At 47.4% G+C, this 27,170-nt stretch overlaps 1 protein-coding gene across 1 annotated transcript in view; it reads left to right on the top strand.

Moving 5' to 3' along the window:
• The first annotated feature begins 497 nt into the window (after positions 1–497).
• The window catches only part of RBCK1 (RANBP2-type and C3HC4-type zinc finger containing 1), a 30,531-nt gene continuing 3,858 nt past the window's right edge, over positions 498–27,170 (top strand). The window contains exons 1-10 of the mRNA XM_083618815.1: positions 498–578; positions 10,314–10,389; positions 12,412–12,556; positions 13,347–13,440; positions 15,691–15,889; positions 18,385–18,527; positions 18,632–18,805; positions 21,410–21,570; positions 23,414–23,525; positions 24,851–25,030. Coding sequence (XP_083474941.1) covers positions 10,368–10,389; positions 12,412–12,556; positions 13,347–13,440; positions 15,691–15,889; positions 18,385–18,527; positions 18,632–18,805; positions 21,410–21,570; positions 23,414–23,525; positions 24,851–25,030 — 1,230 coding nt within the window. The 5' untranslated portion in view covers positions 498–578; positions 10,314–10,367. The remainder of the gene's footprint in view (positions 579–10,313; positions 10,390–12,411; positions 12,557–13,346; positions 13,441–15,690; positions 15,890–18,384; positions 18,528–18,631; positions 18,806–21,409; positions 21,571–23,413; positions 23,526–24,850; positions 25,031–27,170) is intronic.

Genomic DNA, 27,170 nt, shown 5'->3' with positions numbered 1-27,170 from the left:
TCTAACGAGACCACTGATCCATAAAATGAAAGCAATATTCAATATACTGTACTGTAAAATAAATAAGACAGTATTGTAGATGCTGAAAATGTAAATTTTTTTGTTTTGTTACTTGCTCTGACGATAGTCATTGTTTGGAGGGGGGAACTTTTATCCATTTCCGCAGTCACACAATCAATCAATCAATCAATCAGCTGAACTGGGTTCCACACAGTCACAAGAACAAAGGAGCCGAAAAAGCCTCAAAAACAAAAACGAAAAATCAATAGCAAAACCAAAAGCTCCAAATACAGTACGATTTCCGAGGGATCCATGCCGTGGAATTTCCAGATCCTTCCTTCCCTGGAGATCCCCGCGCGTGGCCTTGGCCTGGGCCAGTGACGTCACGGGGGTTCCCTCGGTCCGCGCGCGGGGGCGCCCCTCGGGGGAGGGGGCGTGGGAGGAAGAGGCGGGGGGAAGAGGGGGCGGGGCCACGTGCCCCCTGGCTCCGCCTCCCCCGCGCCCGCCTTCGCTTTCGCTTTGCCGCCGGCGGCTCCCGTGGATCCGCCCGCAGCAGCGGCTGCCGCCTCGCCGGGGAGGTCAGTGTCGCGCGCGGCCGGGGCGCGCACCCCGATCCCCTTCCAGGGGGCACAGAGGGGGGGGAAACCCCCTTTACCCCCTAAGGGGGCGAGGAGGGAGGGCGGGGAGGGGGGTCCGCAGCAGGGGGTGGGGGAGGGAAGCTTCGAGGGTGCTCTTTCTGTCAATCACGGGGCGCGTTGGGGTGCGGTTGCGCGCGATCCTCCCGGATGGGATGCGCATTTTGCGCGCGCGCGCAAGGAAGGAACGAGCCGCGTGCGTGCTGCTCCTTCGGGCCGGGAAGCTTGCGCTTCTCCCGGGATCTCTGCGGCGGGTCTTACTTCCGTGCAAAGTTGCCTTTTCAGCTCCCATTAAAATCCCATTAAAAGGGTCTCCACTTTAGCTGGATCTTCCTGTTATTGTTTTTAAGCTCCCCTTTCCAAAGTTTTTCGCCCCCTTCCACGCTCCCCTGAAGCTTCTCCTTTGGGGGCAGGTCTTCTCGGCCCCGATCCCCGCCGCGGACCCGCCTTTGCCCCTGGTTCCTTACTTTCCACCAAGTAGCCAACACCCCTGGCCTACCTTACAGGGCGGTTGTGAGCAAACCCACCGCCAAAGCCCCGGGGTGCCCCTTTTGGCGAGGTTTGCAACGCGGAACGCGCTTACTCGGGAGCAAAAGCCTCGTTGAGCGCAACGGGGCTTACTTCCGAGTAAACTGCTTAAGAGTAGGATTGCGCTGCAGTCTGTTCTTTTGGAGCGCCTGGGGGTTTGAGAGACCATAATTTTGGGGGGTGTCTGAATTTCAGATTTGGGGGTACCCTTTGCCCAGGGGTCCTCTGCAAGAGTGGGGGGCAGAGAGGCTGCCAGGCTGCGTCTCAGGCAAGGGCTTGCTTATTTCTGTCCTTCACTTTGTCCATGCTCAGAGGCTATTTGGAGAGGAAATCGCCTGGCGAGGAATGGGGCCATGCAGGAGTCAAGGTCATAGTTTGGGGCTGGCTTGGACTCTCACCCTTGGCCCCCAGCCAGCCAGTTTACCAAACATGCCATTCTACCTCCGGAAATAATATTTGTCACTTAAAAAGACCCACTTAAAAAAACCGAGGCTTTGATGAAATGGCATCAGCCTAGGGGAGCAGAATTTGTGTTTTTATTTCCTGTTTTTCACCCCTTTTGTGGTGCAGCTAAGAAATTTGAGACTCTGGTTAGAATCGGGCCCTATATTGGCCACTGACTTCAAGATGTGCTAAAACCGCTCCCCTGTTCTGGTAGCCGTCGAAACAAAATAAAATAAAAAATAAAAAAATCCTTCCAGTAGCACCTTAGAGACCAACTAAGTTTGCTATTGATATGAGCTTTCGTGTGCATGCACACTTCTTCAGATACACTGAAACAGAAGTCAGCAGTCCCTTATATGTAGTGAGAGGGTGGGGAGGGGTATTACTCAGAAAGGGGGTGGGAATGGGTGACTGGCTGATAGGTGTGGTAAACCTGTTGATGACTGTTAACAACTGCAATTGGTCTTACAGGAAAAAGCAAGGGGTGAGATGGCTAAAAATAGCTATATCATGTATAATGAGATATGAATCCAATGTCTCTATTCAGACTAGGTCTCTCCATGGTTTTAAGTTTGGTAGGTAAAGGTAAAGGTTAAGGGAACCCTGACCATTAGGTCCAGTCATGGATGACTCTGGGGTTGCGGCACTCATCTCGCTTTACTGGCTGAGGGAGCCGGCGTACAGCTTCCGGGTCATGTGGCCAGCATGACTAAGCCGCTTCTGGCGAACCAGAGCAGCGCACGGAAACGCTGTTTACCTTCCCGCCGGAGCGGTACCTATTTATCAACTTGCACTTTGACGTCCTTTCGAACTGCTAGGTGGGCAGGAGCAGGGACCGAGCAACGGGAGCTCACCCCGTTGCGGGGATTCGAACCGCCAACCTTCTGATTGGCAAGTCCTAGGCTCTGTGGTTTAACCCACAGCGCCACCCGCGCCCATTAAGTTTGGTAATAAGTTGCAATTCAGCAACTTCTCTTTCCAGTCTATTTCTGAAATTCTTTTGTAATAAGACAGCTACTTTGAGACCTTGTATAGAATGTCCTGGGAGACTGAAGTGTTCTCCTACTGGTTTCTCTGTCTTGTGATTCCTGGTATCAGATTTATGTCCATTTATCCTTTGGCGTAGGGTTTGGCCTGTTCGTCCAATATAGAGAGCTGAAGGGCACTGATGCCATACACAATGTTAGAAGATGAGCAATTAAATAGTCCTGAGATGGTATGTTTGATGTTGTTGGGGCCAGTGATGGTGTTGTCCGGGTGTATGTGGCAGCAAAGTTGGCATCTGGGTTTATTGCAGGCTCTGATACCAGTGTCCATGTTAAGTCTGGTTGTTGTATTATTGTGGGTGAGGAGTTGTTTAAGATTGGGTCTGTAGGCAATGTAAGGTCTTCCTCCCAGAGCTTGAGAAAGAGAACTGTCATTGTCTAGGAGAGGTTGTAGATCTCTGATGATGCGTTGAACTGTTTTAACTTGGGAGCTGTATGTGATTACTAGTGGTGTTCTGTTATTTTCTTTTTTGGGTCTTTCTTGCAGCAAGTTCTCTCTGGGTATCAGTCTGGCTCTGTTGTTTAACTTAACCAGGTGGATATTTTAGTTCTAGAAAGGTTTGCTGTAGATCTCTTAGGTGAGAGTCTCTGTCTGTAGAGTTGGAACAGATGCGGCTGTAACGTAGGGCCTGGCTATATACAATGGATTGTTTGGTATGTTTGGGATGGTAGCTAGAAGCATGTAGATATGTTTGTCGGTCAGTTGTTGTTGTTGTTTAGTCGTTTAGTCGTGTCCGACTCTTTGTGACCCCCTGGACCAGAGCACGCCAGGCACTCCTGTCTTCCACTGCCTCCCGCAGTTTGGTCAAACTCATGCTGGTAGCTTCAAGAACACTGTCCAACCATCTTGTCCTCTGTCGTCCCCTTCTCCTTGTGCCCTCCACCTTTCCCAACATCAGGGTCTTTTCCAGGGAATCTTCTCTTCTCCTGAGGTGGCCAAAGTCTTGGAGCCTCAGCTTCAGGATCTGTCCTTCCAGTGAGCACTCAGGGCTGATTTCCTTAAGAATGGATAGGTTTGATCTTCTTGCAGTCCATGGGACTCTCAAGAGTCAGTTGGTTTACGGTATAAGGTGGTGTCTATACGCCCATCCTGCATTTTTATAGTAGTGTTCAAAAAATGTATTTCTTGCATAAAAGGTAAAGGGACCCCTGACCATTAAGTCCAGTCGTGGCTGACTCTGGGGTTGCGGCGCTCATCTTGCATTATTGGCTGAGGGAGCTGGCCTACAGCTTCCGGGTCATGTGGCCAGCATGACTAAGCCGCTTCTGGCGAACCAGAGCAGCGCACGGAAACGCCGTTTACCTTCCCGCCAGAGTGGTACCTATTTATCTACTTGCACTTTGACATGATTTCGAACTGCTAGGTAGGCAGGAGCAGGGACCGAGCAACGGGAGCTCACCCCGTCGCGGGGATTCGAACCGCCGACCTTCTGATCGGCAAGTCCTAGGCTCTGTGGTTTAACCCACAGCACCACCCGCGTCCCGCTTATTTTTATAGTAGTGTCCAAAAAATGTATTTCTTGCATAGATTGGTTCATTGTTAGGTTGATGGTGGGGTGAAAGTCATTGAATGTCTGGTGGAAGGTGTCCAGGGGCTGTTGACCATGTGTCCAGACAATAAAAATATCGTCAATGTATTTCAGGTGTTTGCCTGCCACCCCCCGCCCCACCCCACTACTCCTTCTCCTGAAGTGGGTCCCTGGACTTGTGCCCTGGAGTCGTGCTCCAATGGGACCAGCGCCCAACCCTTTCCTGTTATACAGAAAGCCGCACTTGAGGTTACCTTGTAGAAAGTGTGCTCTCTGACCCCCCCGCCCCCCGACACACACACACACACACACACACACACACACACACACACACTGTGAAGCAAAAGCCAGCTTCTTATATGTGGCACTGCAAAGGGGGTCATTGGAAAAGGATCTGAAAGTAAAAGCTGCAATATCTGTGCCTTACATTATGCAAATCAATGCTGCAACCGCATCTGGAATCCTATGAATGGTTCTGGTCGCCTCAACTCAAAAAGGATATTGTAGAGTTGGAAAAGCTTCAGACCCAGGCAACGAAGGTGATGGAGCGACCATGAAGCAGCGTTTATAACTGGAGTTGTACTCTGCTTGGATATATTTTCCCCCGAGCAAGAGGCATGCACCTTTCCCAAGGAATAAATAAGTGATTGCATGTGTGAGAGCAGTCAAACTTCAGAGTGCCTCTTATTGCTCAATCAATAAATACCAGGAACTTCATGGTGTATATTTCTTTCTGCCAAAGTTCAAAGTTTATAAAAGCTTCTGGGTTGGCTGGCGAAGGGTGTTAGGTAATTTGGGTGTGTGTATGTGAAGATAAACATTTGATTTCCCAAGCATATGTATATTAAAAAAACAAATCTACAAAAGAGCCCAAACAAGTTATTTAAGGCAAAGCAGAATGGGTGGCAGTGGGCTGTAAAACTGTCAGGTACACAAATTTTGGTTGAATCTGCTCGTGATTTTTTTATCTGTGAAAATGAGCAAAACAGGAAGAGCAAAAAGATGGGCTTCCTTTTTTTGAAGAAAGAAAGAAAGAAAGAAAAGAAAAGTGATACAAAACTTACCAAGTGACATTTTCTTGTATCTGTTTGGGTTCTCTTGGCCAAGGAGTGCTGTGTCAGCATGAGGGTTACACAAAACACTTCCCAGAGCAGTGGCGACCTGTGTAGCACTCAGGCTGCAGTTTATCAGTAGATGTTCAGTGTGTCCTGTTACTTGGGGGAAATTTTGTGTGTGTGTATGTGTTGTTTTGGGACTCTTTCATAACCAAGGAATAGTTTCTGCAACTCTTTTTCTCCTCTGCTTCTTGAGGATTTGTTTGCAGGGAGTGGATCATATGACTTATGGCTTGGAGTTGCCAAGGGACCAGGAAAAGAGCAGCTGGCATGTTCATCTGCTCTTATAACAGCAGCTTAATTGGAAAGATTAGCATGCTAAGCTTCACCTGTTACGAACACAATCGCATTCACCTGCTGGTGGTTACATATCCGGTTACTACCAAGAAAGCGCAGGAGCAGGGTCCAGTGAATAAGTCCCCCCCCCCCCAATTTCAATAATAATAATAATAATAATTTTTATTTATACCCCACCCTCCCCAGCCAAGGCCGGGCTCAGGGCGGCTAGGTAAGGTAAAGGTACCCCTGCCCGTACGGGCCAGTCGTGTCCGACTCTGGGGTTGCGTGCTCATCTTGCTCTAGAGGCCGTGAGCCGGCGCCGTCCGAAGACACTTCCGGGTCACGTGGCCAGCGTGACGAAGCTGCAGCTGGCGAGCCAGCACCAGCGCAGCACACGGAAACACCGTTTACCTTCCCGCTATAAAGCGGTACCTATTTATCTACTTGCACTTTGATGTGCTTTCGAACTGCTAGGTGGGCAGGAGCTGGGACCGAACAACGGGAGCTCACCCCGTCGTGGGGATTCGAACCGCCGACCATACGATCGGCAAGTCCTAGGCACTGCGGTTTTACCCACAGTGCCACCCGCGTCCCAGGGCGGCTAGCAAGCAATAATAAAAACAAGTTGAATGAATACAATTTAAAAACAAGATTAAAATAGAACAATTAAAATATTAAAATGCAGCCTCATTGCAGGAGGAGAAAGGAAAAGAAAAAAGAAAGAGGGGGAGGGAATCAAATTGGCTCCAAGCCAAAGGCCAGGCGGAACAACTCTGTCTTACAGGCCCTGCGGAAAGAAATCTGATCCCGCAGGGCCCTGGTCTCATGAGACAGAGCGTTCCACCAGGCCGGGGCCAGTGTTGAAAAGGCCCTGGCTCTGGTTGAGGCTAATCTGACTTCCTTAGGGCCCGGGACCTCTAGGGTGTTGCTATTTGTGGACCTTGAGGCTCTCTGTGAGGCAGACCGGGAGAGGCGGTCCCGTAGGTACGAGGGTCCTAGGCCGTGATTTTCACAAATTTATAAACAAACAAACATACATACATACATACATCATAATCTTATTAAAACTAATCTTATTAACATTGTTAAGTGACTTCCTCGTATCCTCCTAGTTGAATTTCAGTAAATGTCATTTTAACGGTTTTCCAAATCCAAATTCTTATATAATTAACTTGATCGCTTAACCTATTTTTTTCATATTCATTCAGCATTAAACATATTAATTCATCATATTACATATTTAAATCCTAAGCCTATCTGGCAAATGTAAGCTTTTTCCAATTAATTTAACTTAACATATTTAACTAAATAGTCATTGAATTTCGTCCATTCTTCCTGATACTCCTTCTGGTCACGGACTCTTCCGGTCAGGTCGGCTTGCTCCGAGAAATCCATCATCTTCATCTGCCATTCTTCCACAGTTGGTACTTCTTACAATTTCCACTTCTTAGCTAGTAAGATTGGTGCAGCGGTTGTGGCATACAAAAATAATTTAACATCTTTCTTGGGCAATTCCATACCTGTTATTCCAAGAAGAAAGGCATCTGGTTTCTTTATAAATGTCTATTTCAACATTTTTTTCAATTCATTATAAATCTTTTCCCAGAAGTCTTTCACCTTGGGGCAGGTCCACCACATGTGATAAAAGGTACCTTCTTTTTCTTTACATTTCCAACATAGGCTATCACAGTTATGATAGATCTTTGCTAGTTTAACAGGAGTCAAGTATCATCTACAGTGGTACCTCGCAAGACGAAATTAATTCGTTCCGCGAGTCTTTTCGTCTTGCAAGTCTTTTCGTCTTGCGAAGCACGGTCAAGTCGCAACTGCACCCCTTCAAGCAGTTTTAAGAAAAAGGAAACAAACTCGCAAGACGTTTTCGTCTTGTGAAGCAAGCCCATAGGGAAATTCGTCTTGCGAAGCAACTCAAAAAACAAAAAACTCTTTCGTCTTGCGAGTTTTTCGTCTTCCGAGGCATTTGTCTTGCGAGGTACCACTGTATACATCATTTTCATTATATTTTCCTTTAACATTGTACATGCAGTAAACTTGACCCCTTTCTTCCACAATCTTTCCCAATCCTCAAACATTATGTCCTACATCTCTTGCCCAATCAGGGCCCAGTGAATAAGTTGGCAACCCACAGAGGGGTTTCCAAATGTCCAAGTCATCCACGAGTGTGCACTTCTGCGCACATAGAGAGGCTCGTGGCAAAGGGCACAGCCTCAGGCATCTGTTCCTGAAGATCTAGGATGCTCCCTGGGAATGTAAAAAGGTGAAATGCTTCTGGGAGATGATATATAATGAGTTGAAAAAAATGTTGAAATATACATTTATAAATAAAGAAACCAGAAGCATTTCTATTGGGCATTGTGGGGAGTGATATAAATAGAAAGGAATGTAAGCTCTTTTTATATGCAGTAACAGCAGCAAGAATATTATTGGCCCAAAAATGGAAGCAAGAAGAGTTACCGTCGATTGAAGAATGGAGGATGAAGTTAATGGACTATGCAGAATTAGATAAACTAACAGGAAGGATTCGAAACCGGCAAGACCAGAAATTCACGGAAGACTGGAGTAAATTTACGGACCATTTGAAAAGTAATTGTGAAGAACAGACGACGTTTGTAGGGTTGCAAGAAGTTTTATGAGGAGTATTATTAGAAGTATTGTAAAAATGGAGAAGGGGGAGAATGATTTGTTAAGAGATGTAAAGGCAATATAAAGTTAAGAAATGCATAAGAAGTGGTGAAAACGGTGGATCATCAGAGGTGCTGATGGAAGTCTAAAAAGATTGCATAAGTGATAAGTTTTGTGGTACATTTTATAATTTATATGTTAAAATTAATAAAAAAAATATTAAAAAAGGTCTAGGATGCTCCCAAGAAGTAAGGAAGCAGAGAGTCCCATAAGCTCCCAGTTTATTTACTGGGTTGATATTGCACCCTTTTCTCCAAGGAGCTCAAGGTGGTGTTCAGGGTTCTCCCCGTCCCCACAACAACCCTGTGAGGTAGGTTAGGCTGAGTGACTGGCCCAAGATCACCTGGTGAGCTTCATGGCTGAGTGGGGATTCGAACCCAGTGCCTCCCAAATCCTCGTCTGACACACTACCACCACAGTGGTCCTCTGGTGTCTCTGCCTGGGTGGTCCTGTACATATATGCAGCCGGACATCATGCCCAAATCCTCAGCTGGATAGAGTGTGGTGCTTATAATGCCAAGGTTGCAGGTTCAATTCCCTTCTTGCATGGCAGCGGGTCAGACTAGATGACCTCAGGGTCCCCTCCAATTCTATGATTCTAGGTAATCCCTTCTTGTTGTGAACAAATGCACAGGTTCTGTGTGGCAAGACCGGCGAAGTCTGAAACGTTTCATTATTTCCTCTCTCTTTTTTAACAGCATCTGAACTTTGTGGCTCTGTAGCTTTATTTTACGATTTAAAATGTTCATTCAACAACCTTAAAATATCAATGACTTCCCTTCTTATCTTTCCATGGTTCATTTTGCGTGGCATAAACGTGTGGAGGACTCCCTGGTCCTGAATGGGGTAACTGTGCCCCTGAAGGACCAGGTGCGCAGCCTGGGAGTCATTTTGGACTCACAGCTGTCCATGGAGGCGCAGGTCAATTCTGTATCCAGGGCAGCTGTCCACCAGCTCCATCTGGTACGCAGGATGAGACCCTATCTGCCCATGGACTGTCTTGCCAGAGTGGTGCATGCTCTGGTTATCTCCCCCTTGGACTACTGCAATGTGCTCCCCGTGGGGCTACCTTTGAAGGTGACCCGGAAACTACAACTAATCCAGAATGCGGCAGCTAGACTGGTGACTGGGAGCGGCCGCCGAGACCACATAACACTGGTCTTGAAAGATCTACATTGGCTCCCAGTACGTTTCCAAGCACGATTCAAAGTGTTGGTGCTGACCTTGAAAGCCCTAAATGGCCTCGGCCCAGTATACCTGAAGGAGCGTCTCCACCCCCATCATTCTGCCCGGACACTGAGGTCCAGCGCTGAGGGCCTTCTGGCGGTTCCCTCACTGCAAGAAGCCAAGTTACAGGGAACCAGGCAGAGGGCCTTCTCGGTGGTGGCACCCGCCCTGTGGAACACCCTCCCACTAGATGTCAAAGAGAACAACAACGACCAGACTTTTAGCAGCCCTGTTTAGGGAAGCTTTTAATGTTTGATGTATTATAGTATTTTAATATTTTTTTGGAAGCCGCCCATAGTGGCTGGGTAAGCCCAGCCAGATGGGTGGGGTATAAATAATAAATTATTATTATTATTATAAATCCCTGCATATTTTACATAAACTAAACCATTCAGTATTCCATTAATACATCCATCAAAACTTGTTTACACTGTTGAATTTATCTTAATGCTGCCAGCATTTTCAAGTGTACAGTTTCCCCCCAAATATTCAGCAAATATTTCCCAATCTTCTTTAAATGTATGTTCTTCTTGTTCTCTTACAGAATTAGATCCGCAAGCTGGGCATATTCCATCAGTTTAAGTTCCCATTCTTCTTTGGTTGGGACCTTGCTCGTTTTCCATTTTGGGGCTAACAAAACACAGGCCGCAATAGTGGCATACATAAATAGCCTTTTTTGACACCTGGGAATTCCATCTGAATTATCCCCATCAAAAAGGGCTTTGGCTTTTGTTTGGAAAAGTACTTTTAAATATATTTTTTTTCAATTCATTATAAATTATTTCCCAATACTCTTTTACCCATTTACAGGTCCAGAACATATGAATTTTGTGGCTCTGGAGGCGATTGGTGAGAGCAGCCTTTATGGATGAGGCAACGAGAAAAGGTGAGATTGTGTGTGTGTGAGAGAGATGGCTGACTTTGGTCTGCAGCATGCATACTAAAGAACTGGAGATGTCTCTTTGGGGCTGCTTTCTCAAGGACCTTGTTGCTGTGGGAATGTTCAGGGTGGCAGGAGAGGATATATTGTTTATTAACATCCTTCCTAACGTGTGCTAGCAAGTTTCTTTATGTAGCAGAGTTTACATTCCCCTTTTACATGCACAGCAGATAGCTGGTTGCAGGCTTGTGTAAGCCTCTCCCTATATATTCCTGGTAAGTTCCCTTTAATCCCTCTTAAAAGAATAAAGACATGACAGTCTTACTCAAAGTCAATAAAAGAAGTTTACTCACATCAGTTCATGGTTGGATCTCTGAAGGCAGACTTGGTTACAAATATCTACATGTGGATCTACCCCAGCGGTTCTCAACCTGTGGGTCCCCAGATGTTGGACTACAACTCCCATCATCCCTGAGCGCTGGCCTTGCTGGCTAGGGATGATGGGAGTTGTAGTCCAACAACATCTCGGGACCCACGGGTTGAGAACCGCTGATGTACCCCATTTGGGGGAATAATCCCAGTTCTTCTGCTAGCTGAGAAGCTAGCAGGACCATTCCTAGCTAAGAAGCTGCTCAAACAACGAAGGAAGTGAAAAAGAGAGAGTGTGTTGTGTGCCTTGTCCTTTTGTTACCTGGACAGGTAAGGTCACGCCCACCTACTAGTCACATGCAAAAGGAAGGACGCTTCAGCCAGGAGGAAACAGGAAGTTTTCGACTGGCTGGACCAAACATTCCCCTGCATGTCCACTCTAGGAAAACAAGGAATGTTGTACTTGACTGCTCCCAGTGGATTACATCCCACAATTGCCTCCTTTTACACCAGAATAAGAGGCACCCTCAGCCCTTTTTCCATGTTAGGGCACAGCCTGCAATCCTACTGCAAGGAATGGGAACTGCAGCCCTGCCTGGCTTGACCCAACTAGGCTTAGAGTCATAGAATTGTAGAGCTGGAGGGGAACCCAAAGGTCATCTGGCCCAACCCTGCCCCCTGCAGGGCAAGAATCCCAAGCAAATCTTTGCAAATGCAGGTGCCCACCAGGAGACTAGGAAAGGGCAACCTCCAGCATCTCTAGTAAAGTTGCAAATGCGCTGCCTGAAACCCTGGAGAGCAGCTGCCAGCCAGTGTAGACATTACTGAGATACATGGAAGTACTGCAGAACAATAGGTAAAAGAGGAATGAAGTCCAGTTTACATCCACCGCTAGCGCACTATTTTTGCAACAATTTGTTTGTTTCATAAAACTTGCATGCCGCTCGGTTGTAGAAAAAAAACCCCTCAAAGCAGCTTACCAAAAGATAAAACAATCAAGAAAAATTTACAGCAGTAGGTTGTAAACAGGTTAAGTGACATATTGCAAAATATACGTATTCCGGGGACTGATATTATGATTATTTTATTATTATGCTGTGTATTCTGTTTTTATGACTATGCTGAGTAAATTACAGTGGAACCTTGGTTCTCAAACACTTTGGTATTTGAACATTTCGGCTCCCGAACGCCGAAAACCCAGAAGTAAGTGTTCCAGTTTCTGAATATTTTTTGGAAGCCGAATGTCCGATGCGGTTGTCAGCTATCGTTTCCGGGGCGCCTGTGCCAATTGGAAACCGCGCCTTGGTTTTCGAACGTTTTGGAAGTCGAACGGACTCCCTGAACAGATTGTGTTCGAGAACCAAGGTACCACTGTATGTTCTCTGTGTTGTACGCTGCCCTGAGATCTTTATATTGGATCAATAATTTTGCACATGCGCGCACATAAGTGCGCACTAACCCCTGCCAAAACAGCAGCTGCACCCCATCTGGAGAGTCCCATCCTGTCATTTTGCAAATTGTCCTTGACACCTCACTAGCGAAGAAGCCACGAACTCACCAATTCATTAAGTCTCTGCTGCAATTTGCAACACCCTCTGGCTTCTGCGGGCGAGTTTGCCGCCACGACTTGGACCTACCCAACCCGTTTCTCGTTCTCAGCGGAACAGCAGGCCCTGAAGCTGGCGGAAGCCATCAGTGGAGGGGACGAGGGGGCAGCCCAGGAGTGTGCGGCCTGGCTGGCCCAGCGACGTGCCCCCGTCGTGGTGCAGCTACAGCAGGACGCCTACCCCACGCAAGACATCAGGTGACGGATTACGCCGCGAAAGGGCCGGCGAATAGCTGAGAGCAATCATCAACGGGTAGAGAGGGCAGTTCCATAGAGCAGGGGCAGGGGGATGCTTTTGGGGGGCCGGATTCACTTCCGGGCAGCCTTCCAGGGGCCCTGTGGTGGGCAGGGATGGCAGCAAAAGTGGGCAGAGCAGCAGATGTAGATTTTCACCTTTGTACACTCCTCTTAGGGACGCAGGTGGCGCTGTGGGTTAAACCACAGAGCCTAGGACTTGCTGATCAGAAGGGGTGAGCTCCCGTTGCTCAGTCCCTGCTCCTGCCAACCTAGCAGCTCGAAAGCATGTCAAAGTGCAAGTAGATAAATAGATACCACTCCAGCGGGAAGGTAAACGGCGTTTCTGTGCGCTGCTCTGGTTCGCCAGAAGCGGCTTTGTCATGCTGGCCACATGACCCAGAAGCTGTATGCCGGCTCCCTCGGCCAATAAAGCAAGATGAGCGCTGCAGCCCCAGAGTCGGCCACGACTGGACCTAATGGTCAGGGGTCCCTTTACCTTTACCTTTTTACAATCCTCTAGTTTCTACACACCATTGCAAACCCTTCTTTCTCCATCCATCTGGGAAGGGGGTGTGGCCTTGGAAAGGTATTGAGGGCCTGATAATGAGGGCCGGAGGGCCAGAGCTTCCACACTCCAGCCATAGCAAAAAGCAGCATGGTTGTATCTGGGGTATAAAGGTTTCTGCAAGGAGGGGTGGGCAGACACAATTTGGGGACAGGGTCTAATGGATCGTTTCCTTTCTTCTCCCAGGCTGTGGGTGGGCGTGGAAGACGCCCAGATGAGCACCGTCCCCATTTACCTGAAAGTCCAGCCTTGCATGACGTTGGCATCCCTCAAAGATATGGTAATAGGCTGATAAGGCCAAGGTTGCAGGTTCGAATCCCTTCTGGGACACCCTGCAATGTTTATGTGACGACTATGACAAACATTGGATATCACCTGTATAATAAAATATTGGCTAAACTGAAGGAGCTTCTTAAACTTTCAGACTAGTCAGGAGCATGCAAAACAACATCACTGTTTTTGTTGAGCAACAAATCAAGCTTTTTAAATTTGTTTATAATTTTTATTAAATTTTGTTTTACAGTTTAAAATACTGATTTTTACATCCCTAAGATATCAATGTCTTCCCTTCTTCTCTTTCCATGGTTCATTTTACATATCATAAATCCCTGCATATTTTACAGAAACTATCCCATTCAGTATTCCATTATTACATCCATCAAAACTTATTTACACTGTTGAAGTTATCTAAATGTTGCCAGCGTTTTCAGCTATAGTTATTTCCCATATACAGTGGAACCTCGGGTTACGTACTGTCCTCCTTACAAATGCTTCAGGTTACGAGCTCTGCTAACCCAGAAGTAGATGCTCCATTAGAGAAAGTGCACCTCATGTTAAGAACTGTTTCGGGTTACAAATGGACCTTTGGAACGAATTAAGTTCATAACCAGAGGTACCACTGTATTCAGTAAATGTTTTCCAATCTTCTCTGAACGTATGTTCTTCTTCTCTTACGTTAAGTCTGCAAGCTGCACATATTCTGTCAACTTAAGTTGCCATTCTTCTTTGGCTGGGACCTCACTCGTTTTCCATTTTGGGGCTAACAAAAAACGGGCCGCAGTAGTGGCACACATATATAACCTTTTTTGACACCTGGGAATTTCAGTCCGAATTATCCCCAACAGAAAAGACTTTGGTTTTGGGGGGGAAAGTACTTTTGAACATTTTTTCCAATTCATTATGGATCATTTCCCAATACAGTGGTACCTCTGGTTGCGAATGGGATCCGTTCTGGAGCCCTGTTCACAACATGAGCAGAACACAACCCGCGTCTGCGGAGGTCGTGATTCATTGCTTCTGCGCATGCGCGTGACGTCATTTTGAGCATCTGCACATGTGCGAGCGGCGAAACCCGGATGTAACCCTTTCCGGTACTTCCGGGTCGCTGCAGGACGCAGCCTGAAAAGATGTAACCTGAACCGAATGTAACAAGAGGTATGACTGTATTCTTTTACTAGTCCACCACCTATGAAAGAACATCTCCAGCACTTAATTCTGTCTTGTACATCTTAGCAAGCCTAAAGGTAAAGGTAAAGGGACCCCTGACCATTAGGTCCAGTCGTGGCCGATTCTGGGGTTGCAGCGCTCATCTCGCTTTATTGGCCGAGGGAGCCGGCATACAGCTTCCGGGTCATGTGGCCAGCATGACTAAGCCGCTTCTGGCGAACCAGAGCAGCGCACGGAAACGCCATTTACCTTCCCGCCAGAGCGGTACCTATTTATCTACTTGCACTTTGACGTGCTTTTGAACTGCTAGGTGGGCAGGAGCAGGGACCGAGCAAGGGGAGCTCACCCCGTCACGGGGATTCAAACCGCTGACCTTCTGATCGGCAAGTCCTAGGCTCTGTGGTTTAACCCGCAGCGCCACCCGCGTCCTTGGAGTTAAATACCATCTGTAAATCACTTTCAAGTAATTCAAAGTGAGCTTTTGAGTAGTCTTCATTGGGTATACTTTTTCCTTTTTTAAAAAAATAAAATTTTATTAGTTTTTTTTAAATATCATTTTCAACAGTAATTAAACATACTTTTACATCTTATACAGTTTTCTTTGTCTTCCATCAATCACATCTGAAAATTTTCCAATCTATCACTTAATATGCATTTCTTTCTTTCACTATTACATTTAAATCTCATAACTAATATCTCTACTCTTTCTCTACTTTGCAATGTTTCGTATATTTTTCCTTACAAAACTTCTTGTAGTCCTACTAGCATAATTTATTGATTACAGTTGCTCTTCAAATAGTTCGTATATTTCTTCCAATCTTCTGTGAACATCTGGTCCCACAGGTTTCGAATCCTTCCTGTCATTTTATCTAATTCTGCGTAGTCCATTAATTTCGTCTGGCATTCTTCTTTCGTCGGAATTTCTTCTTGCTTCCATTTCTGGGCTAACCATACTCTTGCTGGGTATATTTTCCCATTTTGTTTAGCCCACCTAGCTGCTCCACATAAACCGTTTGTGACTTCCTTGATTTCCGAGGCTTTGGGGCTCTGAAATTGTCTCTTCTTCCTCTCTCACCTGGCCCAGGTGTTCCTCCACTACGGCTTCCCCCCCAGCATCCAGAAGTGGGTGATGGGACAGAGGCTTCCGCGAGACCACGAGACTCTTCACTATCACGGCATCCAGAAGGACGGAGACGCAGTTCACCTGTACCTTCTCTCTGCCAGGGCAGCCAAGCTGAGCAAAGACGCCTTGCAGCGGGACCACGAGCGCAGGCAGCTGGAAGGTGAGGGATCAGTGCGGAGAGCACCACCCTCCTGCAAGTGTGACGGGCCATGCTGGGCTGGGGCGCCTGTGTTAGATTTCTGTTATGCCACTGTGCAGTTTTTGGAGTCACAAGACTCTGTTTACATTCCAGACTGTTGGAAGTCTGACGGGAGACAGATGTTGATGTTACTGGTTTCCTGTTTCTTTGTCCCAGTTGTTCATTGACTCTCACAGAGAGCAGACGCATATTCTTTTCTGTCCTGCGTAGTTAAAAATAAAGTAGTGATGTAGCTCATATTTCTCAGCTCCTTCTGTTTGTATACTCCGCATAATGAGGGAACGTGCCTGAAGCCTCATTAAAGGCTTAGAGCCTCGATGGATTCCGAAGTACGACGGGGAGAGCCGTTTCAACTTGGTCGTACGCAACCTCCGACATCCTGCTAGGAGGAGGTGGTACCCTAGAAGGTGCCAGATATGGAACAGGTTCACGTGGAAGATGGAGCCAGCTTGTTTTCTGCTGCACCAGAGAGTATGACCCAAACCAGTGGAGTCAAACATCAAGAGAGTCTGAATGAAGACCTTTTTGACAGCAAAGGGATCTGTGCCAGGACTTGGTCCTGCCAGCAGGGTGGCAAAGGGACATGCCATCATTGCCCTTCCCGTTCAGTATTTTGTAAAGCTTTGTATTGTGATGTTTTGAATTACAGTGGTAAGGTAAAGGTAAAGGGACCACGACCATTAGGTCCAGTTGTGGCTGACTCTGGGGTTGCGGCACTCATCTCGCTTTACTGGCCGAGGGAGCCGGCGTGCAGCTTCCGGGTCATGTGGCCAGCATGACTAAGCCGCTTCTGGCAAACCAGAGCAGCGCATGGAAACGCCATTTACCTTCCCGCCGGAGCGGTACCTATTTATCTACTTGCACTTTGACATGCTTTCAAACTGCTAGGTTGGCAGGAGCAGGGACTGAGCAACGGGAGCTCACCCCGTCGCGGGGACTCGAACCGCCAACCTTCTGATCAGCAAGTCCTAGGGTCTGTGGTTTAATCCACAGCGCAACCCGCGCCCCTATTACAGTGGTACCTTGGGTTAAGTACTTAATTCGTTCCGGAGGTCCATTCTTAACCTGAAACTGTTCTAAACCTGAAGCACCACTTTAGCTAATGGGGCCTCCTGCTGCCGCTGTGCCGCCGGAGCACGATTTCTGTTCTCATCCTGAAGCAAAGTTCTTAACCCAAGATACTATTTCTGGGTTAGCGGAATCTGTAACCTGAAGCGTATGTAACCTGAGGTACCACTGTCTTGCTGTAAGCTGGCTTTGGGTGCAGCTCAGAAGCAGCATATAAGTAAACTCGAGCGAGCAATCAGTCAATCAATCAATCAGTCAAAGCTGTTCCAAAGTGGTTTTGGTCCTGATTTTCTGGTGGTGTGCTGGTTCGCACAGCTGAGCAAGACCCATGCGCGACTTTCTTCTTTGCGTAGCTAACTTCCCAAGGGGAGGAATGCCTCTTCTAGGGCAAGAAGGCAGCTGCTTCTAGTTGCTTTCAGACCTGCCAAGCTGGCGCCCTCCGAACTACCTGCCCTCAGCCCAGCCAGCGTACCTGCCAGGAAGGCAGCCCCAGACACCCAAAGTCTGCTCCCAGACCCACCAGGAAGGATCTCCTTGAAAATCATTTTCTCCCCCCCCCCTTTTTAAATTTTACTTAATTTTAATTAGCAAAGATCTATCATACAGGTGATAACTTATGTTGGAAATGCAAAGAAAAGGAGGGTACATTTTCCATATGTGGTGGGTGTGTCCTAAGGTGAAAGACTTCTGGGGGGAAATTTAGAATGAGTTGAAAAAGATGTTGAAATATACTTTTATTAAAAAAACAGAAGCCTTTCTACTTGGAATAACAGGTTTGGAATTGCCCAAGAAAGATGTTAGACTGTTTTTGTACGCCACAAATGCAGCAAGAATCTTGTTAGCTAAATATTGGAAACGACAAGAAATACCAACAGCGGAGGAATGGCAAATGAAGATGATGGATTTTCTGGAGCTGGCCGACCTGACCGGTAGAGTCCGCGAACAGAAGGAGGAGGAATACCAAGAAGAATGGAAGAAATTTAAGGACTATTTAGCAAAATATTCTAAGATAACATAAGTAGTATCATTTGTGAGTACCAAATTGGCTTAGGAGTTAAATGTTTCAAATTTAATAATACCATGGATACAAGTGAATAGGATTAGAAAGAAAGATGTTAATTGACTAAGGTAAATTGACTGGAAATTAGTATTGGAAAACTGCTACAATGAGATATATGGAAACACAGCTAGAGGGATTCAAGGAAGTCATTTAACAATGGTATTAAAATTTGATTATAATAGTTAGGATAAAGGTTTGTATGTTTGTTTGCTTTTTATATAGTAATGTTTTTTTTCTTTTTTGTTGTTTATAAGAAATTTGGAAAACCAATAAAAAATTTTCGAAAAAAGAAAGAAAATAAAATAATTTCCTTTTCCTTTTGGTCTAGAGCTAGGCATTCGAGAGGGTGTGCTGGTGCCACGGGGGACGTCAGAAGCGGCAGCCTCGACGCCAGCGGACCCCTCGGGCGCCCCGAACCTCCAAGAGGAGAAGAGGGGCACCGCGTCACATCTGCCCGCCGTGCCCCCACCGGTAATGGATTGCGAGGGGGCGGGCGGCGCAGGTAGAGATGCGATTTCCCCTCCGTGATGCTCCCATCCTCCTCCTTTTTCTCTCCTGCGCGGGGTGCCACCTAGGTCGGCTGGGAATGCCCTACTTGCACCTTCGTCAACAAGCCCACCAGGCCCGGCTGTGAGATGTGCTGCGCTGAGCGCCCCAAGGGATACATCCTGCCGGAAGGGTACCAGCCGGACGTGGAGGAGCTGCAGCGGTTGCAGAAGGAAGAAGAAGCCACGCGGCAGTATGAACAGGTGACTGGCTGTTGGGAGGGCGGGGCAGCCGGGAGTGACCATGTAGATCAGGGTGTGTACGCTTTGAACCTTTTAACTTATTTACCTGTTGCTTTCGTCTCCCACCTTCATCTCTTGAGTGCCTCAAGGTTCTTTTTTTTAAATAATTTTTTTATTAAGTAATTCAACAAAACATATTATCTTAAAACATGTTGTCGTTTAGTCGTGTCCGACTCAGGGACCCTTTAGCCATGATTCCTGCATTGCAGGGGGTTGGTCTAGATGCCCTTGGGGTGCCTCCCAGCTCTCCAATTCTATGATTTTATAATATTACTGTTAATTGGTTGTTGTTTTTTAGTTGTTTAGTCGTGTCCGACTCTTCGTGACCCCCTGGACCAGAGCACGCCAGGCCCTCCTGTCTTCCACTGCCTCCCGCAGTTTGGTCAAACTCATGCTGGTAGCTTCGAGAACACTGTCCCACCATCTCGTCCTCTGTCGTCCCCTTCTCCTTGTGCCCTCCATCTTTCCCAACATCAGGGTCTTTTCCAGGGAGTCTTCTCTTCTCATGAGGTGGCCAAAGTCTTGGAGCCTCAACTTCAGGATCTGTCCTTCCAGTGAGCACTCAGGGCTGATTTCCATCAGAATGGAGAGGTTGGATCTTCTTGCAGTCCATGGGACTCTCAAGAGTCTCCTCCAGCATCATAATTCAAAAGCATCAATTATCAATGATATCTTAAAACACATCATCCTTAATTTTCCCCTAATTTCCTCTCTCCCTCCCATAAACACCACTCCCTCCCCACCCCCCTGACTTCCCTCAGTTCCAATCTCTGGTTTCTCTATAGATGCTATTCTCTGCATGTTACAGAACTGTAAAGGTAAAGGTAAAGGGACCCCTGACCATTAGGTCCAGTCGTGACCGACTCTGGGGTTGCGGCACTCATCTCGCTTTATTGGCCGAGGGAGCCGGCGTACAGCTTCCAGGTCATGGGGCCAGCATGACTGAGCCGCTTCTGGCGAACCAGAGCAGCGCACAGAAACGCCGTTTCCCTTCCCGCTGGAGCGGTACCTATTTATCTACTTGCACTTTGACGTGCTTTCGAATTGCTAGGTTGGCAGGAGCTGGGACCAAGCAACGGGAGCTCACCCCATCGCGGGGATTCGAACCGCCGACCTTCTGATCGGCAAGTCCTAGGCTCTGTGGTTTAACCCACAGTGCCACCCGCGTCCCATTACAGAATTGTATAAGTCCTTAATTTATCTAACTAATTATTATCAATAAAAAAAATTGTGAGTGTTTATTCAAAGCCTGCCAAGGAATCCAATTCGCTTTGTTGCATCTTTAGGTACTTTGTAAAAGGTTCACCATTCCTCTTTAAAGTCACAGTTATCCTTGTCCCGTATTTTATGTGTCAGTTTTGCCAGTTCTGCATAGTCGCATCAGTTTCCCTTGCCATAGTTCTTTAGTCAGTATTTGTCCGTCTTCCATCCTTGTGCTATTAAGACTCTCGCCGCTGTTGTCCCATACATAAAGATGTTCTTCAGCTTCCTTGGCAGGTCTTTTCCTACAATCCCTAACAAAAATGCTTCAGGTTTTCTAGCAAATGTGAGATGGAACATTTTCTTCAATGGCGGCTCAAGGTTCTTGCTTAATCGCCACAACGACCCTGTGAGGTAGAGGTTAGGCTAAGAGTCAGGGACCGGCCTCCAAACTCACACCCAATGAGCCTCGTGTAGCCAAGTTTTCTTCTGTTTTTAACATTTTGTTGGGAGCTGCCCAGAGTGACGGGAGCAACCCAGTCAGATGCATGGCATATAAATAATAAAATTATTATTACTACTACTGTGTGGAGGATTCTAAACCCGGTCTCTCCCAGGCTCTGGCCTGACTCTCCAACAACTACGTTACCTTGCTCTCTCCAGCCCCACATTCTCTTCCAGGCAACCTCCCACGAGCCATATGTTGGTTTTGTGCTCATTTTCTTAGGAATACTTTGCACCAGCTTACATAAATCCTTTAGAAATTAGTGGCCTATAAATGGGAGATGGCCACCTCTTGTCCACAAGCCAGCTGCGGTTCTTGGTGCAAAAGGAAGCCGCCTTAATATTTCTTATTAATGGCAGAAAATTGGCTTTATTTTTCATTTTGTTTTTCAAAATATTTTTTATTAACAATTTCAACAAAACAAAATTTCAAAACATATCATATTCATTGTTTCCCCTCTTTCCCCCCCACCCATCAAACCCTCCCCTCCAGAGACTTCCCTCAGCTCCTCTCTCTGATTTTTCAGCACATATTATTCTCTGCATGAATAAACATGCACAAATTTATTGGTTGGTAACATGATAGACAGATGACGTAAGGATATGTACAAGTTTATAACATGCAGAAAATTAGCTTTATAAAGTTCCCCCCAGGATTCTGTTACATCACTTCCAATATATTTAATATATTGCGGGCAGAACTTAAAGCCTGTCTTAGCTCTTAGCCGATCTTGCAATTCAGTTGGCACATTCAGACACACTCAGATTCTGATTCAGTTTTATGGATTGTCAATCTGGACATTTCGCCAAATGCTCCAATCTCTCCAATGTTTCTCTGTCTCTCTCTCTATTTTTATGTAGGCTAAGGAGCAGAAGAAACAGAAAAACTACCAGCGGCTGCTGCAGCTGGATGGGCAGAGCTTGGTGCCATCGGACGAGGCCCTGGAGTGCCCCATCTGCTTCTTGGCCCTGCAGCCTGGCGAAGGGGTGACCTTGCGGGAATGCTTGCATTCCTTCTGCAAGTAAGTAAACGATCCAGTAATAATAATAATAATTTATTACTTATACCCTGCCCATCAGGCTGGGTTTCCCCAGCCACACTGGGCGGCTTCTGACAGAATATTAAAAACACAATAAAGCATCAAACATTAAAAACTTCCCATGGGTGGTGCTGTGATCTAAACCACAGAGCCTAGGACTTGCCAATCAGAAGGTTGGCGGTTCGAATTCCCACGATGGGGTGAGCTCCCGTTGCTCAGTCCCTGCTCCTGCCCATCAGCAGTTTGAAAGCACGTCAAAGTGCAAGTAGATAAATAGGTACTGCTCCAGCGGGAAGGTAAACGGCGTTTCCGTGCGCAGCTCTGGTTCGCCAGAAGCGGCTTAGGCATGCTGGCCACATGACGGCCTTTAAAGCGAGATGAGCGCCACAATCCCAGAGTCGTCTGTGACTGGACTTAACAGTCAGGGGTCCATTTACCTTTATCTTTTAAACAGGGCTACCTTCAGATGTCTTCTAAATGTCAGATAGTTGTTTATTGTCTTGACATCTGATGGGAAGGCGTTCCACAGGGTGGGTGCCACCACAGAAAAGGCCCTCTGCATGGTTCCCTGTAACCTTGCTTCTCACTGTGAGGGAATCACCAGAAGGCCCTCGGCGCTGGACCTCAGTGTCTGGGCAGAACGATGGGGATGGAGATGCTCCTTCAGGTATACTGGACCGAGGCCATTTAGGGCTTTAAAGGTCAACACCAACACTTTGAATTGTGCTCGGAAATGTACTGGGAGCCAATGCAGGTCTTTCAGGACTGGTGTTATGTGGTCTCGGCGGCTGCTCCCAGTCACCAGTCTAGCTGCTGCATTCTGGATTAGGTGTAGTTTCTGGGTCATTGGAACAGCTGCCTTAAGAAGAGGAGAATAAATGGGAATTTTCCCCAAGTGGAGAGTAGAGTCCTCCAAGGATCTGTATTGGGACCTGGGCTATTCATCAGACGATCTGTGGGTGGTTCATAAGATAAAAACACTGGGATAAAAGCACAAATAAATAGTGAAAATAGAAGCAACGAAACAATAATTCCCAAAACATTTAAAAGGGCATTGGGAGGTGCAGCTGGTGCCTTCATTCTACACCTTTAGGTGCCAGGCAAAAACGTGCTTCTGTAGCCAAGCTTTTGGCTGATTGGCATCCAATGCCTTTTTGAAAATGTGTTTGGGGGGGTTATTGGGTTAAAAACACAATAAAGCATCAAACATTAAAAACTTCCCACGGGTGGCGCTGTGATCTAAACCACAGAGCCTAGGACTTGCCGATCAGAAGGTTGGCGGTTCGAATCCCCACGATGGGGTGATCTCCCGTTGCTCAATAATTCTTGCATTATTATTATTATTATTATTATTATTATTATTATTATTATTATTTTATTTTGTGTTTTTTATTGTGATTTTATGTTGAGCGCTGATAATAACAATGTCAATGTTTTTGCCTGGCACCTAAAATCTAAATAGTGAAGGGTGCCAGGCAAGCCTCCCTGGGGAGAGCATTCCACAGATGGGGAGCCACCGCAGGAAAGGCCCTGTTCCCGTGTTGCAACCCTCAGGACCTCTCATGGAGGAGGCGCACGAATAAGAGCCTCAGATGATGATCTTAGGGTCATATGGGGAGAGGCGGCCCTTGAGATATTGCGGTCCTGAGCCGTTTAAGGCTTTGTAGCTCAAACCCAGCGCTTTGAATTGGGCCTGGAAACACATTGGCAAGCAGTGGGCAAGGATGAGCAGCCTGGCTGCTGAATTCTGCACCGGCCGAAGTTTCCGAACCTCCCATTCCCATGTGACGTGTGTGTCCCCCCCCCCCATAATTTCTCCCTCCAGGGACTGCTTGAGAGGAACCATTCTCAACAGCCAGGAGCCCGAAGTGCGCTGCCCCTACATTGATGAGAAATACTCCTGCCCAGGGCAGTTGCTGGAACGGGAGGTCAAAGCGGTAGGCCAGTTAAAATGTCTGTTTTCTACACACATACACACACACAGGATGTGGGTGGCGCTGTGGGTTAAACCACAGAGCCTAGGACTTGCTGATCAGAAGGTTGGCGGTTCGAATCCCCGCCACGGGGTGAGCTCCTATTGCTCGGTCCCTGCTCCTTCCAACCTAGCAGTTCGAAAGCATGACAAAGTGCAAGTAGATAAATAGGTACCGCTCTGGCGGGAAGGCAAACGGCGTTTCCGTGCGCTGCTCTGGTTCGCCAGAAGCGGCTTAGTCATGCTGGCCACATGACCCAGAAGCTGTACGCTGGCTCCCTCGGCCAATAAAGCGAGATGAGCGCCGCAACCCCAGAGTCAGCCACGACTGGACCTGATGGTCAGAGGTCCCTTTACCTTATACACACACACACCGGATTTCCCGCAAGGAGCTCAGGATAGTGTATGTGTTTCTTTCCGTCCCTCTCCCCAATTTTATCCTCACAACAACCTTTTGAGGTAGGCTAGGTTGACAGTGAGAGAGTGACTGGTCTCTCTAATGTTCACCCAATGAGCTTCACGGGGAGGGGCGCTGAACTCCTTGGTTCAACACTCCTAATCAGTGTGCCACATGGATGCTCTCACAAATTGTTTCTGGCTGATTATCATAGAATCAAAGAATTGTCGAGTTGGAAGGGACTCTGAGGATCATCTAGTCCAATCCCCTGCAATGCAGGAATCATCATAATCATAATATAATAATAATTTATTATTGATATCCCGCCCATCTGGCTGGGTTTCCCCAGCCACTCTGGGCGGCTTCCAACAGAATATTAAAAACACAATAAAACATCAAACATTGAAAACTTCCCTAAACAGGGCTGCCTTCAGATGTATTCTAAAAGTCAGATAGTTGTTTATTTCCTTGACATCTGATGGGAGGGCGTTCCGCAGGGCTGGTGCCACCACCAAGAAGGCCCTCTGCCTGGTTCCCTGTAACCTCATTTCTCAGCACCGCGCTACATATCAGATTGATTGATGCACCAGTTAGAGCTTGCAACATTCTTGATTTTAGAATGTTGTATTATTTTATTGTTGTTAGCCGCCCTGAGCCCGGCTTCGGCTGGGGAGGGTGGGATATAAATAAAAATTTATTATTATTATTATTAACCCTGCTATCTAAGCCCAGCAGCTCTTGCAAAATCCCAGGTTCCACGGGTAACATTATTCTCACTTGATACTTTCGGATGCAGATTCCCTGACTTAAAACAGCATGATTAGGCAGCTGGGGCAATTTGCTTCCCCTTTTGGGGGTCTCCTCTGATGTTGTTTTCTCCATTTGATCTCCAGCTCCTGAGCGAAGACGAGTACCAGCGCTTCTTGGACCTGGGAGTCTCCATTGCCGAAAACCGCAGCCGCTTCAGCTACCACTGCAAAACCACGGACTGCCGGGGCTGGTGCTTCTACGAGGACGACGTGAACGAGTTCCTGTGTCCCGTGTGCGAGAAGGTGAACTGCCTGCTTTGCCAGGTGAGATTCTCTCTGCTCATCTAGAAACTGCCGTTGTGCATGGATGTGTCGGTTACGCTAGAAATTTAGCCTGCGGGCAGGGAAGGGAAGACCGGTCCACAGCTGGGAGATGGCAAACGTGGTTGGAGCTCAGGGTCAGTGGGCCGGATCCTGCCCTTGGCTGTCCCTTGCTGGTGCAAGGCTAGTCACCTGATGTCATGATGACATCAGGTGGCAACTTCAGAGGGGCTCTCTTGCAGTGCCAATCAGCCGATCTCTTTTGAAAGTGTGCTGTTGGTGTCAGTCAGCTGATTGGCACTGACTGCGTCCATTTCAAGCATCCCTTTAAAATATATTTGCCGGCACGATTTGTATTCAGGCTGCACCTGTAAGCAGAGGGATTCCAGCCCTTGCAAAAGGACATTTTCCCTATTTCCCCTATTCAAAGCAGGCCTGCAAGCTTTGGAGCAATAATAATAATAATAATTTATTTATACCCCGCCCATCTGGCTGGGTTTGCCCAGCCAATCTGGGTGGCTTCCAACAGAATATTAAACTACAATAGTCTATTAAACATTAAAAGCTTCCCTAAACAGGGCTGCCTTCAGATGTCTTCTGAAAGTCTGCTAGTTGTTTTTCCCTTTGACATCTGGTGGGAGGGCATTCCACAGGGCGGGGGCCACTACCGAGAAGGCCCTCTGCCTGGTTCCCTGTAACTTGGCTCCTTCAGGTATACTGGGCCGAAGCCGTTTAGGGCTTTAAAGGTCAGCACCAACACTTTGAATTGTGCTTGGAAACGTACTGGGAGCCAGTGTAGGTCTTTCAAGACCAGTGTCTTGGCGACCACTCCCAGTCACCAGTCTGGCTGCTGCATTCTGGATTAGTTGTAGTTTCCGGGTCACCTTCAAAGGTAGCCCCACATAGAGCACATTGCAGTAGTCCAAGCGGGAGATAACCAGAGCATGCACCACTCTGGCCAGACAGTCCGCGGGCAGGTAGGGTCTCATCCTGCGTAGTAGATGGAGCTGGTAAGCAGCTGCCCTGGACACAGAACTGACCTGTGCCTCCATGGACAGCTGTGAGTCCAAAATGTCTCCCAGGCTGCACACCTGGTCCTTCAGGGGCACAGTTACCCCATTCAGGACCAGGGAGTCCTCCACACCTGCCCGCCTCCTGTCCCCCAAGAATAGAACTTCTGTCTTGTCAGGATTCAACCTCAATCTGTTGGCCACCTTTGCAAGCACTAACAGTCAGCTGATTGTGGGCGCTGCAAACCTTTGCCGGACAGCATGTTCAGAAGATCTTGGTGCAGCCACTCGCCGCCTGATCGGTGGTTACAGTGAGCTCCTTTGCATGCCTTCAGTCAGGTAAGGGATTTGCTAGTCCCAGCTATCAGCTGATTGTTGGCACCTTGAAAGCCACAGGGCTGTGTCTTATTTTTTTCTGGTGCCACACCTGATGTCATGCGCTGTCAGGTATAAAACCAGGTGGGCAGGGTTTAGGTAAAAACAACAGCCTTGCAGGCCAAGTGGGGAGGCCTGTTGGGTCAAAGGGGTTCCTCACTTTTACCTGTATCTCTGAATACAGGTAGTTCAAACTCTTCTAAATACTTCTTTATGGGTGAAGTGGGGATTGTGCATGCTGGAGAAGATGCTTTAGCTGAGATTCCTGCATTGCAGGGGGTTGGACTAAATGACCCTTGAGGTCCCTTCCATCTCTACATTTCTAAGATGTAGAGTGCAAGGCAGAATGGGAATGGGTGTAGATGTCAGCCTAAAGTGTGTAAGAAAAATAATTACCGGTAATCTTCAGTGCTGAAGAGCCAAGTGGACCCCGGATGGATATTGGCATTTGGGGTAGAATATTCAGATAAGACCCTTCCTAGAACAAAAATACTGGGACGCGGGTGGCACTGTGGGTTAAACCACAGAGCCTAGGACTTGCCGATCTGAAGGTCGGTGGTTTGAATCCCCGCGACAGGGTGAGCTCCCGTTGCTCAGTCTCTGATCCTGCCAACCTAGCAGTTTGAAAGCACGTCAAAGTGCAAGTAGATAAATAGGAAGGAAGGTAAACGGCGTTTCCGTGCGCTGCTCTGGTTTGCCAGAAGTGGCTTGGTCATGCTGGCCACATGCCCCGGAAGCTGTACGCCGGCTCCCTCGGC

This window comes from Podarcis filfolensis (assembly GCF_964270895.1).
Source record: "Podarcis filfolensis genome assembly, chromosome: 6".
In the NCBI taxonomy this organism is placed as follows: Eukaryota; Metazoa; Chordata; class Lepidosauria; order Squamata; family Lacertidae; genus Podarcis; species Podarcis filfolensis.
This window is presented reverse-complemented; position numbering and strand designations above follow the sequence as displayed.